The sequence below is a fragment of the Chrysochloris asiatica genome, unplaced genomic scaffold, assembly GCF_000296735.1.
Source record: "Chrysochloris asiatica unplaced genomic scaffold, ChrAsi1.0 scaffold00050, whole genome shotgun sequence".
NCBI classification, from domain to species: Eukaryota; Metazoa; Chordata; class Mammalia; order Afrosoricida; family Chrysochloridae; genus Chrysochloris; species Chrysochloris asiatica.
In genome coordinates, this window is record NW_006408568.1 from 585,465 (window position 1) to 599,725 (window position 14,261).

Here is a 14,261-nt window from a genome sequence, read left to right on the forward strand (position 1 = left end):
GGAGAGACGAAGCTTAGCCATCCTGGCTTCCAAGGAGCACTCTGGCTGCACTTCTTCCAAAACAGATCTATCAGTTCTTTTGGCAGTCCATGGCACTTTCAGTATTCTCCTCCAACACCACAACTCAAAGGCATCAATTCTTCTACGATCTTCCTTATTCAAGCTTAGGTAGCCCCAAAGAACAATTAGGTTTATAACAACAATATTTATAAGATAAACTAACAGCAATGTACAGCCCTGGCTTCCCCAAACTCCACAGTCTTAAGGCAGGAAAGCCATTTCTCAGCAGTTAGCTCAGAAAAGTCAAGGAATGGCAGTCTTTGTTTTGGAACAAAGATCTTCTTCTCAGATAACTCTCCATACTTCTTCAAAGGCTGTGGTCAGTTTTGCACAGGTAAGGGCAGCAGAAAGAGGGTAGTTGCTGATGGACACCATCTTCTCCGTGTACTCCACATTGACCTAAAGAGGAAAGAGTTTCTGTCAGCTGATTAGTACTAGAAGAAATCAGTAGCAGGGTCAGCCATTCTTTAAAGCACGAAAAAAAAATGGTGGAATTAGGTTTAAGATCAGAGTTGTACAAAAGATAAAAGAGGTCCTAGCTTTGACTATTACAAATATCCCAGCATTCCTTAAAGTCTGTAGCCTAGAGCAGGGTGTGAAACCTCCATGACATCCAGCTGTGCTCCTATCCTCTATTTCCCACCCAATTAGAAATAACAAGGATTGTGAAAATGCTAACAGCTGCTCTCTGAATTCTGTACCAAGTCTCAGCTCTACAAACAAACGGGCAACTATTCCCTTGCGACCTAAGCCCTTACCTGGCCATGGGCAAAGGCCCCCACTACAAAAACAATAGGGTCACTGCTGGGCACCAACTCTCGCACATCACTAACAACTGGGATGGAAAAAGAAGTGCCAATTTTCATACATCCAACTGGGAAGTGATCTGACACCGGATTCTTGATTACCTAAAAAAAGAAAAAGAAACATCAGTCCCAGTATCATTCTCAAAACCCTACTTCCAACCAGTGGGTTTTAATAGCTCACCTTCAATAGCTTCTGAGGACCATCTGCTGCTCGGACACTGAGTTTATGTAAAAGCTGAACTGAGGGAGCATAAAAAAAAAAAAGTTCAGAGCTAGGTGAAAGCCCATTTCTTCTGCCCCATAATGTAACCAAAAAAACCAACCAAGCATGGTGGGCTGGGTGTGTCCTTAATATCCAGTCTACAAAATTGTAAGAGCAGATGGTTGCCCAGTGTTACGACTAGTAAGTACTGGTGTGGGCTGTTGTGGGTTAATGTGCTAGACTGCAAAGTGGGTTTGAACCACAAGGTCGGTGGTTCAAGCTCACCAGATGCTCCCTGGAAACCCTATACAAGGTCGCTATGGGTCGGAACCAACTCAATGGCACTTAACAACTAAGACAAGCTGATGGGTTCAGCTGCTCCCTGTGTCACTGGGCCTTGGAACCCCCAAGCACGACACCTACCCACTGCCATGGAGTTGATGCCAATTCATAGCAACCCTATAGGACAGAGCAGAACTGCTCCTTAAGGTTTCTGAGATGAAATCTTTACAGGAGTAGACTGCCTCATCATTCTCCTAGGAGTGGCTGGTGGATTTGAACCATAGAACTTACAGTTAACAGCCCACCACTTAACCCACTGTATATCAGGGCTCCTTAGAAACCAAGGCAAGAACGCGGTACTTCCCGCACATGGAAGGTAATGAGTCGTGGTACTGCTATCCATCACGTTGGGTCCCCTAGTGTAAAACGTCCACATTTAATGTCTCCTTTTTCATCCTCCCTTCTTCACTACTGAACTTTTAAGTCCTAAGGCTTCTTACCCATGAGGCCACAGAATCGGTCAAAGGTTCTCGGAATTCGAGTCTGGGGGTTCACTTCAATCAGCACATTCTTCTGGGTGTGAATGTAAACCTGTAGCAAGCCAGCTCGGTTCAGGGGACTGTCCATCAGCATCAATAAACTCTGGGGAAGGCAGAAACCAAGCACAACGAAGAATGAAGAGAAGCCACATACTGCATTAACCACATACAGACAGTCTCAAGGAGTATGAATTCTGTCCCTGGAGTTACCTGGTGGGCTATGTCTGGTCTCACTTCCCCAGGGTCCCGTCCGTTCTTCAACAACATAGACTTGTGCTTGTCACAGTTGAGTAGCTCATATGTCTTCCCTACCTGAAGAAAAATGAAGAGCATGATGAGAGCAACATAAGCTTCTTTCTATTCCCTCGCCCAGTGTTTCTCAGAATGTGATCTCCAAACCAGCAGCAGCATCTGGGAGCCTGTTAAATATTCTGAGGCCTGCTCCAAATCTAGTGAATCAGAAACCCTGAGGTGGGGCCCAACAAGCCCCTCAGAGGTTACTATGTTACTCCAAGTAAATGACCACAGAGGAAAAGGGCACACCTGTGGCTTCACAGGATCTCACCTGATTTCATGTTAAACTGGGGCTATAACACAAGGCCAGTGGGAGATACTAAAGCAGATAGGACTTAGTAAGGCTAAATCCTTATGTTTAGTGTGTACTGGACAAAAGGCACAGTCACTGCCTTAAGTTTGCTTAACACATGCACTGAGTGAAGGGCTGTGAAATCTTAACAATACTACAGGAATGAGTTGAATTGAGGAATACATCTCGGAAAGAAAACACAGGAAAGGATGTTGTTATTCCCTTAGTCCCAGTTTTATGGCTAATGTGAGCAAAGGTATGAATTGAGGTCAAGAAAAAGAAATAGCACTGAAAAGAGGGGAATTGAAACACTGAAGGGCAGTGATCAAATGTGATTATGAAATTACTTTGTAAATTACAAAACTCATGTAACAACCACACACAAAAAAAAAAAACAACAACAACAAACCCATTACTATCAAGTCAACAAAGACTTAAAGCATCTACCATGTCTCATGATTCTGCTAGGATACAAGAAAGAAGTTTTTTTTTAATTCTATGCTTTCACAGAACCTTCTAGTGAAAGAGACAAACAGTAAACAATCATTTAAGTATTTAAACTGATAAACTTTATGAAAGAAAACTAAAGGGTTTGTTAAAAGATTGTAACAGGAGGAGTCTGATTTACACCAGGGAGGAGAGTTGTTTCTCTTAGGAGGTAATATTTTGTTGTTTTTAAGTGCCATCGAGTCAGTTCTGACTCAGCAACCCTGTATGGGATTTCTGAGGAGCACCTGGTGGGTTTGACCCGCCGACCTTGTGGTTAGCAGCCCAGTGCTTATCCTACAGCAGCACACCAGGACTCAATAATTATTCAATGAACAAATGAATAGGAAATAAGCAAAAAGCTGAATAGAGGGAGCTTCCAAATAGAAAACGTGCAGTGGCCTTAAGGTGTAAGAGAACTAAGTGCTCCCAAAGAGCTTAACGCCAATGAGGCTGAAGTACAAGGAGTCAATTCAGATCTCAGGCCCAGATGAAACTAGCAGAAGCAGAAGGACCAACACAGGAAGATAACAGTACATACGGAGGTCAATTTCAGCCACCTATGAATTGTTACCCAGAAAATAACACTAATGACAAGCTTACCTAAATTATTTCAGAGCATGCTCTAAGAGTTTTAATTGAACCATGACCTTTTCAACACCTAATGAGCATGGACTAAATAACCATTTACCAAGTGCCAGACCCTATTCTAAGCCCTTTACACATTTAATCCCTTTATTCCTCTTCAACGACATTATGAGGGAGGTACTATTACTATACCCGTGTAACACATGAGGAGAATTTAGATGATCAGTTAACGCACTTGATTGAAACCTAATAGGCTGAAGTTGACACAGAGGCACCTCAGAAGGCCTGTTGGCTACTTCCAAAGTAACCACCCTAAGGAAACCCTATAAACACAGCTCTACGTGAACACACATGAGGTCGCCAGGAATTGAAGTCAGCTCTATAACAAATGGACTGGAAGTTTTTTTGGTAATATGAACAAACTACATAGTTAAATGATATGCCTGAGGCCACACAATCAGTAGGTACCTGAGAAGGGATTTTAACCCAGACAGTCAAGCGCAAGTCTACATTCTCAACCACTGTGCTGTGCTACCACAGAAGACATGCTAGTCACATTTGCAAATAAGTTTGAGGGACAGTCAAAATTAACAAAGTTAATATGATGGAAGAATAGTGAGAGATGAGTATGAGCCTACAATTAGATTAGAAATACCAATTACAGGAAAATGAAAAGAAGCTTGCTTAGCTGGCCACTTTTTAAAAAACAAACAGGTATTCTAGAATGCAATGCAGTCCTGGTATGGCACTGTAGGATAAGAACAGGACTGCTAATCTCAAGATCCGCAGATCAAACCCACCAGCCGCTTCTTGGAAACCCTATACAGGGTCGCTATGGGTCGGAACTGATTCAATAGCACTTAACAGCAATCCTAGAATGCAAACTTAAAGTTCCTGATGGAAAAAGGACAAAGAGAATCATATTTTAGATTATCGTAGAAACATACTATTGTACTTTTAAAGCATCACAATGTCCTTCTTTGATTCAGTTAAGGCGTTACCCCTATTTTACACACTAAGGATAAAGTTTACTTTCTTAAAATCACACACTTAAAAAATGTAAAAGTACCAAAATTGATATAAATACATATCTAAATTCTAAGTCTAGGCTATTTTTTCTAGGCCCATTCCTTGAATAAGTGTAGCTCTAAAGACCACAGTATGGATTGCATGTCAATGTAAAAACAAAAGTCCTCACCACTGGATCAATAAACATTCTGATCAACGGAGAAAAGATTGAAGTTGACAAGGACTTCATTCTTCTTGGATCAACGATCAACACTCACGGAAGCAGCAGTCAAGGAATCAAATGACGTATTGCATTAGGCAAATCTGCTGCACAAGACCTTTTTAAAGTGTTGAAGAGAAAAGATGTCGGCTTGAGGACTAAGGTGCTCCTGACCCAAGTCATGGTATTTTCAATAACTTCATATGCATGTGAAAGCTGGACAGTGAATAAGGAAGATCATAGGATAATTGATGGTTTTGAGTTATGGTGTTGGAGGAGAATATTGAAAGTGCCATGGGCTGCCAAAAGAACCAATAGATCTGTGTTGGAATAAGTGCAGCCAGAGTGCTCCTTGGAGGCCAAGATGGCCAAACTTCATCTCTCATACTTCGGGACACATTGTCAGGAGGGACCAGTCTCTGGAGAATGATATCATGTTTGGTAAGGTGGAGGGTCAGAGAAAAAGAGGAAGACCCCCAAGGAGATGGACTGGCAAAGTGGCAGCATCAATGGGCTCAAGCGTGGCAACAATTGTGAGGTTGGCCCAGGACTGGGCAGTGTTTCGTTCTGTTGTGCATACGGTCGCTATGAGTTAGTACCGACTTGATGGCACCTAACAACAACAAAGAGTAAGAGAAACAAGGATCAAAGGGAATGAAAAAAAAATACAGTTTTTTTAAAAAATGGGAATTGCTGGAATATTCAGAAAAAGAGCTGTTGGGCAAAATAAAGATGTAAAGATATTACAACCTTTTCTAATTACAAATAGAAGAGTGAGCCGAAGTCTAACTAGGTCACAGTAACTACCTTTCTCCTATCCAGTAGCCTGTTTTCAGACTTAGGGAAATTTCCCTTCCCTAGTTATAACTGTTAATGGCCATCAAGAGAGCTTTGATTTATGATAACCCTATACAGCTGTTGCTGGGGAAAAGATGAGGCTTTCTGTTCCCGTAAAGATTTACAGCCTCGGAAACCATGTACAGGGTCGCTGAGTCGGAATTGACTCGATGGCACATCACTACGGACGAGGATATAACAAGGAGTCCTAGTGCTGCAGGTTAATGCACTAGACTCCAAGGTCAGCGGTTCAAGCTCATCTGCCGCTTCTTGGAAACCCTATACAGGATCGCTATGGGTCGGAAGCAACTCGATGGCACTTAACAGCAATGTACATACATAACCCGGAGTCCTGGTGCTGCAGGCTAATGTGATGGACTGCAACGTCAGTTTGAACTGCGTCAGCGGTTCAATCTCGCTACCGCTCCTCAGAAACCCTATACAGGGTCGCTCTGAGTCTGAGTCCTAACCAACTCAATGGCACTTAACGACAATACATAACAAAGGAAGCACGGTAGCTCCACAGAATAAGCACTGGACTGCAAACCACAAGCACACGGTTCGAGTCCACCAGCCGCGCTCTGCGGGAGAAAGAGGCTTTCTGCTCTCGCAAAAGATTTAAAGCTTTACACACCCTACACAGATACGCTGAGTCGAAACCGACTCCAGGGCACTTAACAACAAATACATAACAAAACTAGATAGCTGGCATGTTTAGGTGCAGTTGGACAACATTCTGCCTTGATCCATAGTGTTTTTACTGGTGAATTTTCAGAAAAAGGTTGCAAAGGCATTTCCTCCTTGTCTACCTTACTCTGGATACTCCGTGAACCCTGTCCACCACGGATGGCACAGCTTTCAGCATGGTAGCAACACACAAGCCATCACCGCGCCACAATAAGACAAAGTGTCAGACGGGTAGTCCTTCCCGTTAGATGACTTTATCAAAAAATCTAGGTAAAACAATTGGAAGACTGGAATGGAATTCAATAATGACAGAAGAAAATGAGTACTGTAGAACCAGGATGTTACGCCAAGAGACAACAATTATATATGCGAAAACAATGTTTCACCTCTCTCTAGCGTAGTGAATACAAGTCGGGCTGCTAACCCCAAGATCAGCAGTTCCAAACTACCAGCTGTTCCTCGGGAGAAAGTTGAGGATTTCTGCTCCCTTAAAGATTTACAGCCTTGGAAACCCTATGCAGGGTCGCTATGAGTTGGAACTGACTCCACAGCACACCACCAGCACCATGTTGAGCCCTCATCCTCATCCCACCCTGCCACAACCTATCAATCTACCAGTTCCCACCTCCCAAACTACTGTTCCAAACTACCTTGACTGTCTCCAAACTAGCACCTTCCAGCACCACAATGAGCCTACAGCCTCCAGCCTTGCTTCCTGCTCCGAGTCGGGGCCGTTTTGGCTGCACAGCATCCCAGTCTTGTTCCTGTTCACTGCGCCGCTCACGAGGATGAAATCGACCACTGGACGCAGCCATCTTGCAACCGGACCGGAACTTGCCTACATCAATTTCTCAGATTAGAACTCGCGCCGTAGGGAATCTCGCCCTATAACAAACTTCCTTCCGGCTGCCATTTTGGAAGCGGGTGCTTGGAAATGGCGATGGTTTGCAGCCTCGCGCTACCGAAGCCGCCCTGGGTGGGCAGGATTCCAGAAGGGGGCGGGAACTTCCGGATGCGCGATTCCTGTGCGCGAAGTTTGGGTCCGCCACTGGGCAGCAGGGAGCGCTTAGAGGAGAGCGCACTTCCGGTGCCCTTTTGCCTGTGAGCACAGCAGGCTTTAGACCCTCGTGTGAAGCGTGTGATCCCTAAATTGGGGCGGGGTAGAGACGGGCCGGCACCCCTTCTGACCCCTGGTCCCGCCGGTCTCAGGCGCGGACATGGCCCAGAACTTGAAGGACTTAGCGGGACGGCTGCCTGCCGGCCCTCGGGGCATGGGCATGGCGCTGAAGTTGCTGCTGGGGGCCGGCGCCGTGGCGTACGGCGTCCGTGAGTCCGTGTTCACTGGTGAGCTCCCTTTACCCACTCGCTGGGTCCCCATCCCCGGGACTTTCCGAAAGACTCCTTTATATCCCTTCCCAGATTCCTGTCCTATCTCGTCTGGTCCTTGCGCGCCGTAATCCCTCCCCCTGCCCCGCAGAGCCTAGCGCTGACCCACTGTCTGGCCTTCTCTCCACAGTGGAAGGCGGCCAGAGGGCCATCTTCTTTAATCGGATTGGTGGAGTGCAGCCGGACACCATTCTGGCTGAAGGCCTTCACTTCAGGTAATGGCGGGCACTGTCCCTGACCCTTCACCGTTGACACCCGCTCACTAGTGGCTATGATAGAACTTGCAAGAGGATTCAACGCGACTCTTTACTCACTTCTGCCTGCAACTCCAGGAACATAAACTGTTGTTATCTAAAGGGAGCCCCTAACCGTTAAGGGGACTGCGAGCAGGAACTGTATGCCTCTGGCAGTTAAGGAAAGGTTACAGAGTAAGAAATGCTTAAATGAGAGGAAGTTAGGCAAAGCTAGTGAAATAATGTAATACCTGTGCCTGTCGTCTTCCCAGGATCCCCTGGTTCCAGTACCCCATCATCTATGACATCCGGGCCAGACCCCGAAAAATCTCCTCCCCTACAGGCTCTAAAGGTAGGTCTGGGCACTTAGGAGTCACAAAATAAACACAGCCTGGAGGGAGATCCTAGGGGAAGCTGGTAGTGTCAGGTCTCTTGAGTCTTAGTTTCTACATCTGCAAAAGAGCCTTAACCGAAGTGCTTACATCTGGGAGTTAAGCAGTACTGGGCTTTGGCATACTGTGTGGTGTTGGTATATTTTTTTACTAACTGTCCTTTCTGCTGATGTAAATTCAGTGAGGGCAAGGATCTTGTTTAATTCTAACTACTCGACTTAATAAGTATACCCACTAGTATGTACTGTCCTGGGGAAAGTCAGTTTCACATCCCCACTCTTCATAAGTACACTTGTTTCCTCCTTCCCACCCTAACCTAGAAACCCAGACCCTTTCCTCAATCCCACACTAACACAGAGACGTGTACACATGGAGAAACATACATACAACCTGTGATGTGCTTATTTGTCATTTATTCATTTACTAAATCCAAGGTCTTAGAATAAGGTTCATGAAACACAATCTGTGTCCTCAAGAGGAGGGCATGTCCAGTAAAGACTACAGATGGTTTTACTACAGAATGAGAAAGGCTTTGATGGAGGTTGTGCAAAGTACCGTTGCAAAAATGGGGGTCACCTGTACCTTTGGAGGGGGTCTGAGTAAGAGGATAAGGTTACATGTGGTCTGTGCTTTGTCACATCTCATGCCTGCTTATCCTCTTACCCCGGGGAGTTCCACTGTGTACATCTGAGGGAAACACAGGAGAAAATGCTTGGGGCAGGTGTTTAGCTAAACACCACGACCTTAACCAATCACTGCTGGCTTTGCTGTCAGATCTGCAGATGGTGAACATCTCCCTGCGAGTGCTATCTCGACCCAATGCCATGGAACTTCCCAGCATGTACCAGCGCCTCGGGCTAGACTATGAGGAGCGAGTGTTGCCATCCATCGTCAATGAGGTGCTCAAGAGTGTGGTGGCCAAGTTCAATGCCTCACAGCTGATCACCCAGAGGGCTCAGGTCTGACTCCCATCACCATCTGCTCTGTCAGCATTTCCCTCTCAGGTGCAGGGCACAGGGACTAGATGTCAGGAAAGGCACCTTGTTAGAAAAGGGTTGTGAAATGAGAGCCAAGACTGGAACTCAGTAGCAGTTAGTGTTGAAGATTGCTAACAGCAACAGCTAAGTGTTGGTTTTTCCTGCACCTCTTTCAGCAGTGTTTTGGTTTGTCTGACAGGAAGCTGAAGAGTGGTATTAGAGAGAAATAAAAAGCTCACATGATGCCATGGGTTAAGCATTCAGCTACTAACTGCAAGATCATTGGTTCAAACCCAGCAGCCACTCTGTGGGTGGAAAATGAGGCAGGCAACCTGCTTCTATAAATATTTACAGTCTCAGAAACCCTATAGAACATTCCATTCTGTCCTGTAGAGTCATAGTGAGTCAGAGTTTGACTTGGCAGCATGGGTTTGGTTTTGATTTAGTTAAGAAAAAGGGTTAGTGCATTTTCTGCCTCCCAGGAAATCTCGTATTGAGTTGGTCACAGCAGCACGCTTTCCTTTCAGTGCTCCAGTCCCCTCACATTGCCCCACCCACCTTCCCTCGCCTCACTCCCGCTCCCCAGGTGTCCCTGTTGATCCGAAGGGAGCTGACAGAGAGGGCCAAGGACTTCAGCCTCATCCTGGATGATGTAGCCATCACAGAGCTGAGCTTTAGCCGAGAGTATACGGCTGCTGTAGAAGCCAAACAAGTGGGTGAGTCATGAGAAGAGTGGGACAAGAGGGTGCAGGCGGAGGTGGAATGGTAGGTGGTAGGTTTTTAACCCCTCTTCTCTTTCCCACTGCAGCCCAGCAGGAGGCCCAGAGGGCCCAGTTCTTGGTGGAAAAGGCAAAGCAGGAACAGCGGCAAAAGATTGTACAAGCTGAGGGTGAGGCAGAGGCTGCCAAGATGATATCCTATTGCTAGAGAGACCTCAGGCCAGCACCTAGCACATACTGCTCTTCCTGTCCTCTTAACAGGGCCGGCTGATGACACTAAGGCGAATGCGACTCCTGCCTGCTAGGCCTTGGTTCCCTGGTGGGTGGGGCCGAGGGAGATCTGAAATCTTAGTGGGGGTGCATGAGGCCTGGCTCCCCACTGTAAGGCCAGATCCATAGCACTGCTGGCCCTTCCTCCATTTCAGCCACTGCCCCCAGTGCCTGGCAGCTGCTTGCAGGGGGGCCCACAGGTGAGGAACCAAAGTGTGTGAGGCAGGAGCCATCTGAGCACAACCTTGGATCTGACAGCCCAGAGGACTAAAGGAAGGGGTGGGAGAGAGGAGCAAGGGTAGGGCCAGGTATTGAGACTTGGCCTTGTGTGGACCCTTAACTCGGTTGCTCACCTGGGAGAAGCACTAAGCAAGAACCCTGGCTACATCAAACTACGTAAAATCCGGGCTGCCCAGAACATCTCCAAGACGGTGAGTACGCGAGCCCAGCATGTTTTGCAGGGCTTTGTTGAAAGGGCAGGTGTTTTCAGTTCAGGCACATTTGCATGGGCATATTACACACTCCCGCATGTCCCGGTTTCTACTCAAATTGGCGCTGATGCTCCTCTCCCCATGTGACGCTCCTCTGGGCTCCCGACACTTTGTTCATACATTTTTGGTGGTACTGACGTGTTAGTTGAGTTGCTCTTTCTTCCGGATCTTCAAGTAGGGGCAGAAACCATGTCTTACTCATCGCTGTATTCCTAGTCCTAACCCACAAGTGTTGCATATTGAATGGCAAGTTTGCTCAGTGTAAACTCCTGTCTTATTTTCTCCCTATAGATCGCCACGTCACAGAATCGTATCTATCTCACTGCTGACAACCTTGTGTTAAACCTCCAGGACGAAAGTTTCACTCGGTGAGAGATGTGACCTACACAGTAGGAGGGGGTCAGGAAGAAAATGGGATTGTCTGGTCACTTGGGTCTGGAGGCTGCACTACGGCCAGCTGCCCATGTGACCCTTAAAAAAACACTATTTCTTGAAACCAAATTTTTATCAGAAAAGGGGATGGTTGGCAGTTCCTACCTTGTATCTCATAGGATTGCTTTTTGGAGATCAAATATAATCATTCAGCTTTAAACTTTTACCTAGCTAAGTAGTGAAAGAACAAATGTTTCATAATCTGATTCCTGCCTTCCAACCTTCTTGCCTTTTTGTCTTGATAGAAGAGAGGTGTTTAGAGCTGGGTAGGGGATAGAAGTGGGGCCTGAAGCTGTCATTTCACATGTGTTGTATGTTTCTTTTCTGTCATCTGTGTTTCTGGTCACCTGGTACCACAGAGGAAGGTAAGGTGTTGCACCCTTATTTCTGTGGGGTCCTCAGCCTGTCTCCCACCCATTTCCCCTTACCCCCTTTTCCACAGATACACCTTCAGTTGGGAGGGGGTGCTTCATCTCCATCACACTGATTGTTTCTCAGTGCCCTTCATCTACCCTTTGTTTTCACAGCGACAGCCTCATCAAGACTAAGAAATGAACCTGGTGACAGAGAACTTCACCCTGAGAGGAAGTGGATCTATTGCTCCCCTGATTTTCAAGGAGTCGGCCAGGGGTCCAGCATACCCCTAGCCAGCCCCAGTAACGTGATGGTTCCCTCTGCACCTCCCCTCCCAGCCCCTCTTGGATTAATGGAAGACTGACCCTTTGTCAGGGAAATGACTTTTCTCTTCCCCAGGGGTATTTGAATAGTGTGTGATTTCTCAGTGATTTCCTACAGTGTTGGTTCCCTCCCTCAAAGTTGGGAGATAACCACCATCCCAGGAATTCTCAATAAATTTTTACTACTTAAACTGAAGTTACGGCCTCATGTGTCAGCTGGATTTGGAGCCGCCTCGTGCGCACGTAGCACACTCCCGGGTCTGTCTTTGTATCTGCCAGCAGAGGGCGCTAAGAACCTGGCCAGGGCAGCTAGGGATGAGCAGAGTCTAGGCCCTGCTACTCAACCTCCAAACCCAGTAAGGGGAATAGCAGGCCCTCAGATCCTAAGCCCCAGCTGCAATCTTCACCACACCCTCCATTTCTACAGCAGCACCGTACTTACTTAACATCTCCTTTCCTGAGGTTGGAGCAGCTGTGGCTTTGCTGAGCCAAAACAAAAAACTGATGACCCAAGGGGTACTGCTTCCTTGGTGACAGGGCTTTGTGTAGCTATGTGGGAGGTGCGTGTGCCCAGTGGATCTTGTATATTGTGAATTACCCATACTTTTAGTTTCTCATTACCAGGTCTGAGCAGCTCCTGAACTTCCACAGCTTTGGGGTCCCACAGAACAGGTGCCTATTTTCAGTCCTTAGGTAAGCATCCATATATGCCCATAACAATCCTCACTAGATTTCAAGCACCAGAAAAAGCCATTGCTTGTCCTATAGCCCACTGTTGTTAAGTGCCTTCGAGTCAATTCCAACCCAGTGACCCTGTATAAGGTTTCTGAGCAGCTGGTGAGTTTGAACTGCCGACCTTACGGTTCAAACCAACCCTGTGGTCCAGTGCTTATCCTACAGCACCATATAACTGCTGTCCCCATTTTCCAGCCCATGTCCTTTCGGATAGACAACTATTGGAAACTGTCAGACTAGCTCTATTTCAGAATCATGAAAATGGATGATAGAGGAACTAGATTCATCTTTCAGTGTCTTAAGAGTTTGAAGAAAGTTATCTCTCTCCTGCTCTGGGGGTTCAATATAATGAAAGGGACAGAGATGTGGTAGCCCCACTCCTCTGAGAGAAGTTGGGAACCTGATATGAAATTGACAACCAAACAACAGATGGGTCAAGAGACAGGGATCAACCCTCCACAAGTTCCTATTCACAGTTCATTTATTACACTTTCCCAAGGCCTGGGGAACAAGTAATTTCAAATCCTGCTACTACTTAGAGGCAGCCATTTTGTTTCCTTCATATTGTTCCTCTTTTGCTAGTGATTCACACCCCCTATCCGAAAGGGTAAAGGTCAGAGGTGGTGGGTCTGGAGGACTTCATGGTCTTTAGGTTGCCCTGAAGGTCATTGCCGAGGGAACCAACCCGGGGGCCATCTTTACCAGACAGTGTTAGGAGCTTCACAATTAGACCATCCAACACTGTGCTGGAAGATGGGCCCAGAGCCGGCCTACATGAACTCCAGGCTAGGGCTGACCAGTTGCTACAGGGCACCCAGCGACGGGCCAGGCCAGGTCAGGTCTCGACAGTGTAGGAGTCAATCCTCGACAGTGCAGGAGTCAATCGTAGTAGGTTCCAGGTCTACAGTGGTTCTGGATCCACCAGATGACAAATCACACTGGATTTGGGGAGGGCCCATTGTGCCAACCGAACATCACCTCATCTGCAGCACGGTGCGCTCGCGACGTGGGAGGGGAGATGGAGGTACAGAGGAGTCAGCTAGCCGGGGCCTGGGGGCCTGAGGCAATAGCGCTGACACAGGGACAGGGGCCTCCATCATTACCCGGCAGTATTAGAGACTCCCAGCCAGCACCCAAACACTGCTGGGTAAGACGGGGGCCCCCAACCAGCCTGCCCACCTCCAGGCCAGGCAGCCCCAGACCTAGGCTCCCCTCCCCCCATCATCCAAGTCCCTGAGGATACTTCCGGGTGAGTCCTGCTCCCTGCCACCAGCCCCACCCTGAAAACCAGCCCCACCCAGATCAGTTAAGGACCAGGGGAAACTTCAGCAGACCCCCCTGCACATCTCTCCACCACAGCTCCACAGCTTGTCCCAGTACCTAACTCCCCAACACTCATTCACCACCGGCCCTTATTCCGGGCTCTGCAGTCCCTCACTCAGCTGCAGGACCCCTTTCCCGATGGCTTTTACCTGTTGCCGGACCTGCCTGCCCCCCAGAGAGTAGGTGCTGAGGAGAAAATGGGGAGTCGAGGCCCTGGATTCAAAGGCCCAGAGCCCGCCCTGGCCTCCACTCTTCCTGCTTCCTTCTCCTCTAGGCAGCGACGGGTTCCTCACCTGGGCCCCGCCCGCCGCCTTGCGCACAGGTG

At 47.4% G+C, this 14,261-nt stretch overlaps 2 protein-coding genes across 2 annotated transcripts; one reads left to right on the plus strand and one right to left on the minus strand.

Annotated features, from left to right (window-relative positions):
- Positions 1–195: 195 nt before the first annotated feature.
- EMG1 (EMG1 N1-specific pseudouridine methyltransferase) lies at positions 196–7,133 on the minus strand. The gene is made up of 6 exons (XM_006862621.1): positions 6,952–7,133; positions 2,100–2,201; positions 1,851–1,992; positions 1,048–1,106; positions 819–968; positions 196–459 (listed from the first exon to the last, which is right to left on the minus strand). The coding sequence occupies exons 1-6, from the start codon at positions 7,114–7,116 to the stop codon at positions 346–348; spliced, it is 732 nt and encodes a 243-aa protein (XP_006862683.1). The 5' UTR covers positions 7,117–7,133; the 3' UTR covers positions 196–345.
- Positions 7,134–7,518: 385 nt separating this feature from the next.
- Positions 7,519–11,756, plus strand: PHB2 (prohibitin 2). Its single transcript, XM_006862622.1, has 10 exons — positions 7,519–7,645; positions 7,818–7,902; positions 8,193–8,272; positions 9,087–9,271; positions 9,876–10,005; positions 10,098–10,201; positions 10,632–10,709; positions 11,061–11,137; positions 11,561–11,566; positions 11,729–11,756. Exons 1-10 carry the CDS (start codon positions 7,519–7,521, stop codon positions 11,754–11,756), a joined length of 900 nt encoding a protein of 299 aa, XP_006862684.1.
- The last annotated feature ends 2,505 nt before the right edge of the window (positions 11,757–14,261 follow it).

Excerpts from the sequence above, each read along its gene's own strand:
- EMG1 (XM_006862621.1), bottom strand. The coding sequence starts at position 7,116 with ATGGCTGCGTCCAGTGGTCGATTTCATCCTCGTGAGCGGCGCAGTGAA. Across the intron at positions 2,202-6,951 it reads CTAGTTTGGAGACAGTCAAG|GTAGGGAAGACATATGAGCT; the intron begins GTAGTTTGGAAC and ends ATTTTTCTTCAG. Across the intron at positions 460-818 it reads GGGCCTTTGCCCATGGCCAG|GTCAATGTGGAGTACACGGA; the intron begins GTAAGGGCTTAG and ends TTTCCTCTTTAG.
- PHB2 (XM_006862622.1), top strand. The coding sequence starts at position 7,519 with ATGGCCCAGAACTTGAAGGACTTAGCGGGACGGCTGCCTGCCGGCCCT. Across the intron at positions 7,903-8,192 it reads GCTGAAGGCCTTCACTTCAG|GATCCCCTGGTTCCAGTACC; the intron begins GTAATGGCGGGC and ends TCGTCTTCCCAG. Across the intron at positions 10,710-11,060 it reads CCCAGAACATCTCCAAGACG|ATCGCCACGTCACAGAATCG; the intron begins GTGAGTACGCGA and ends TTCTCCCTATAG.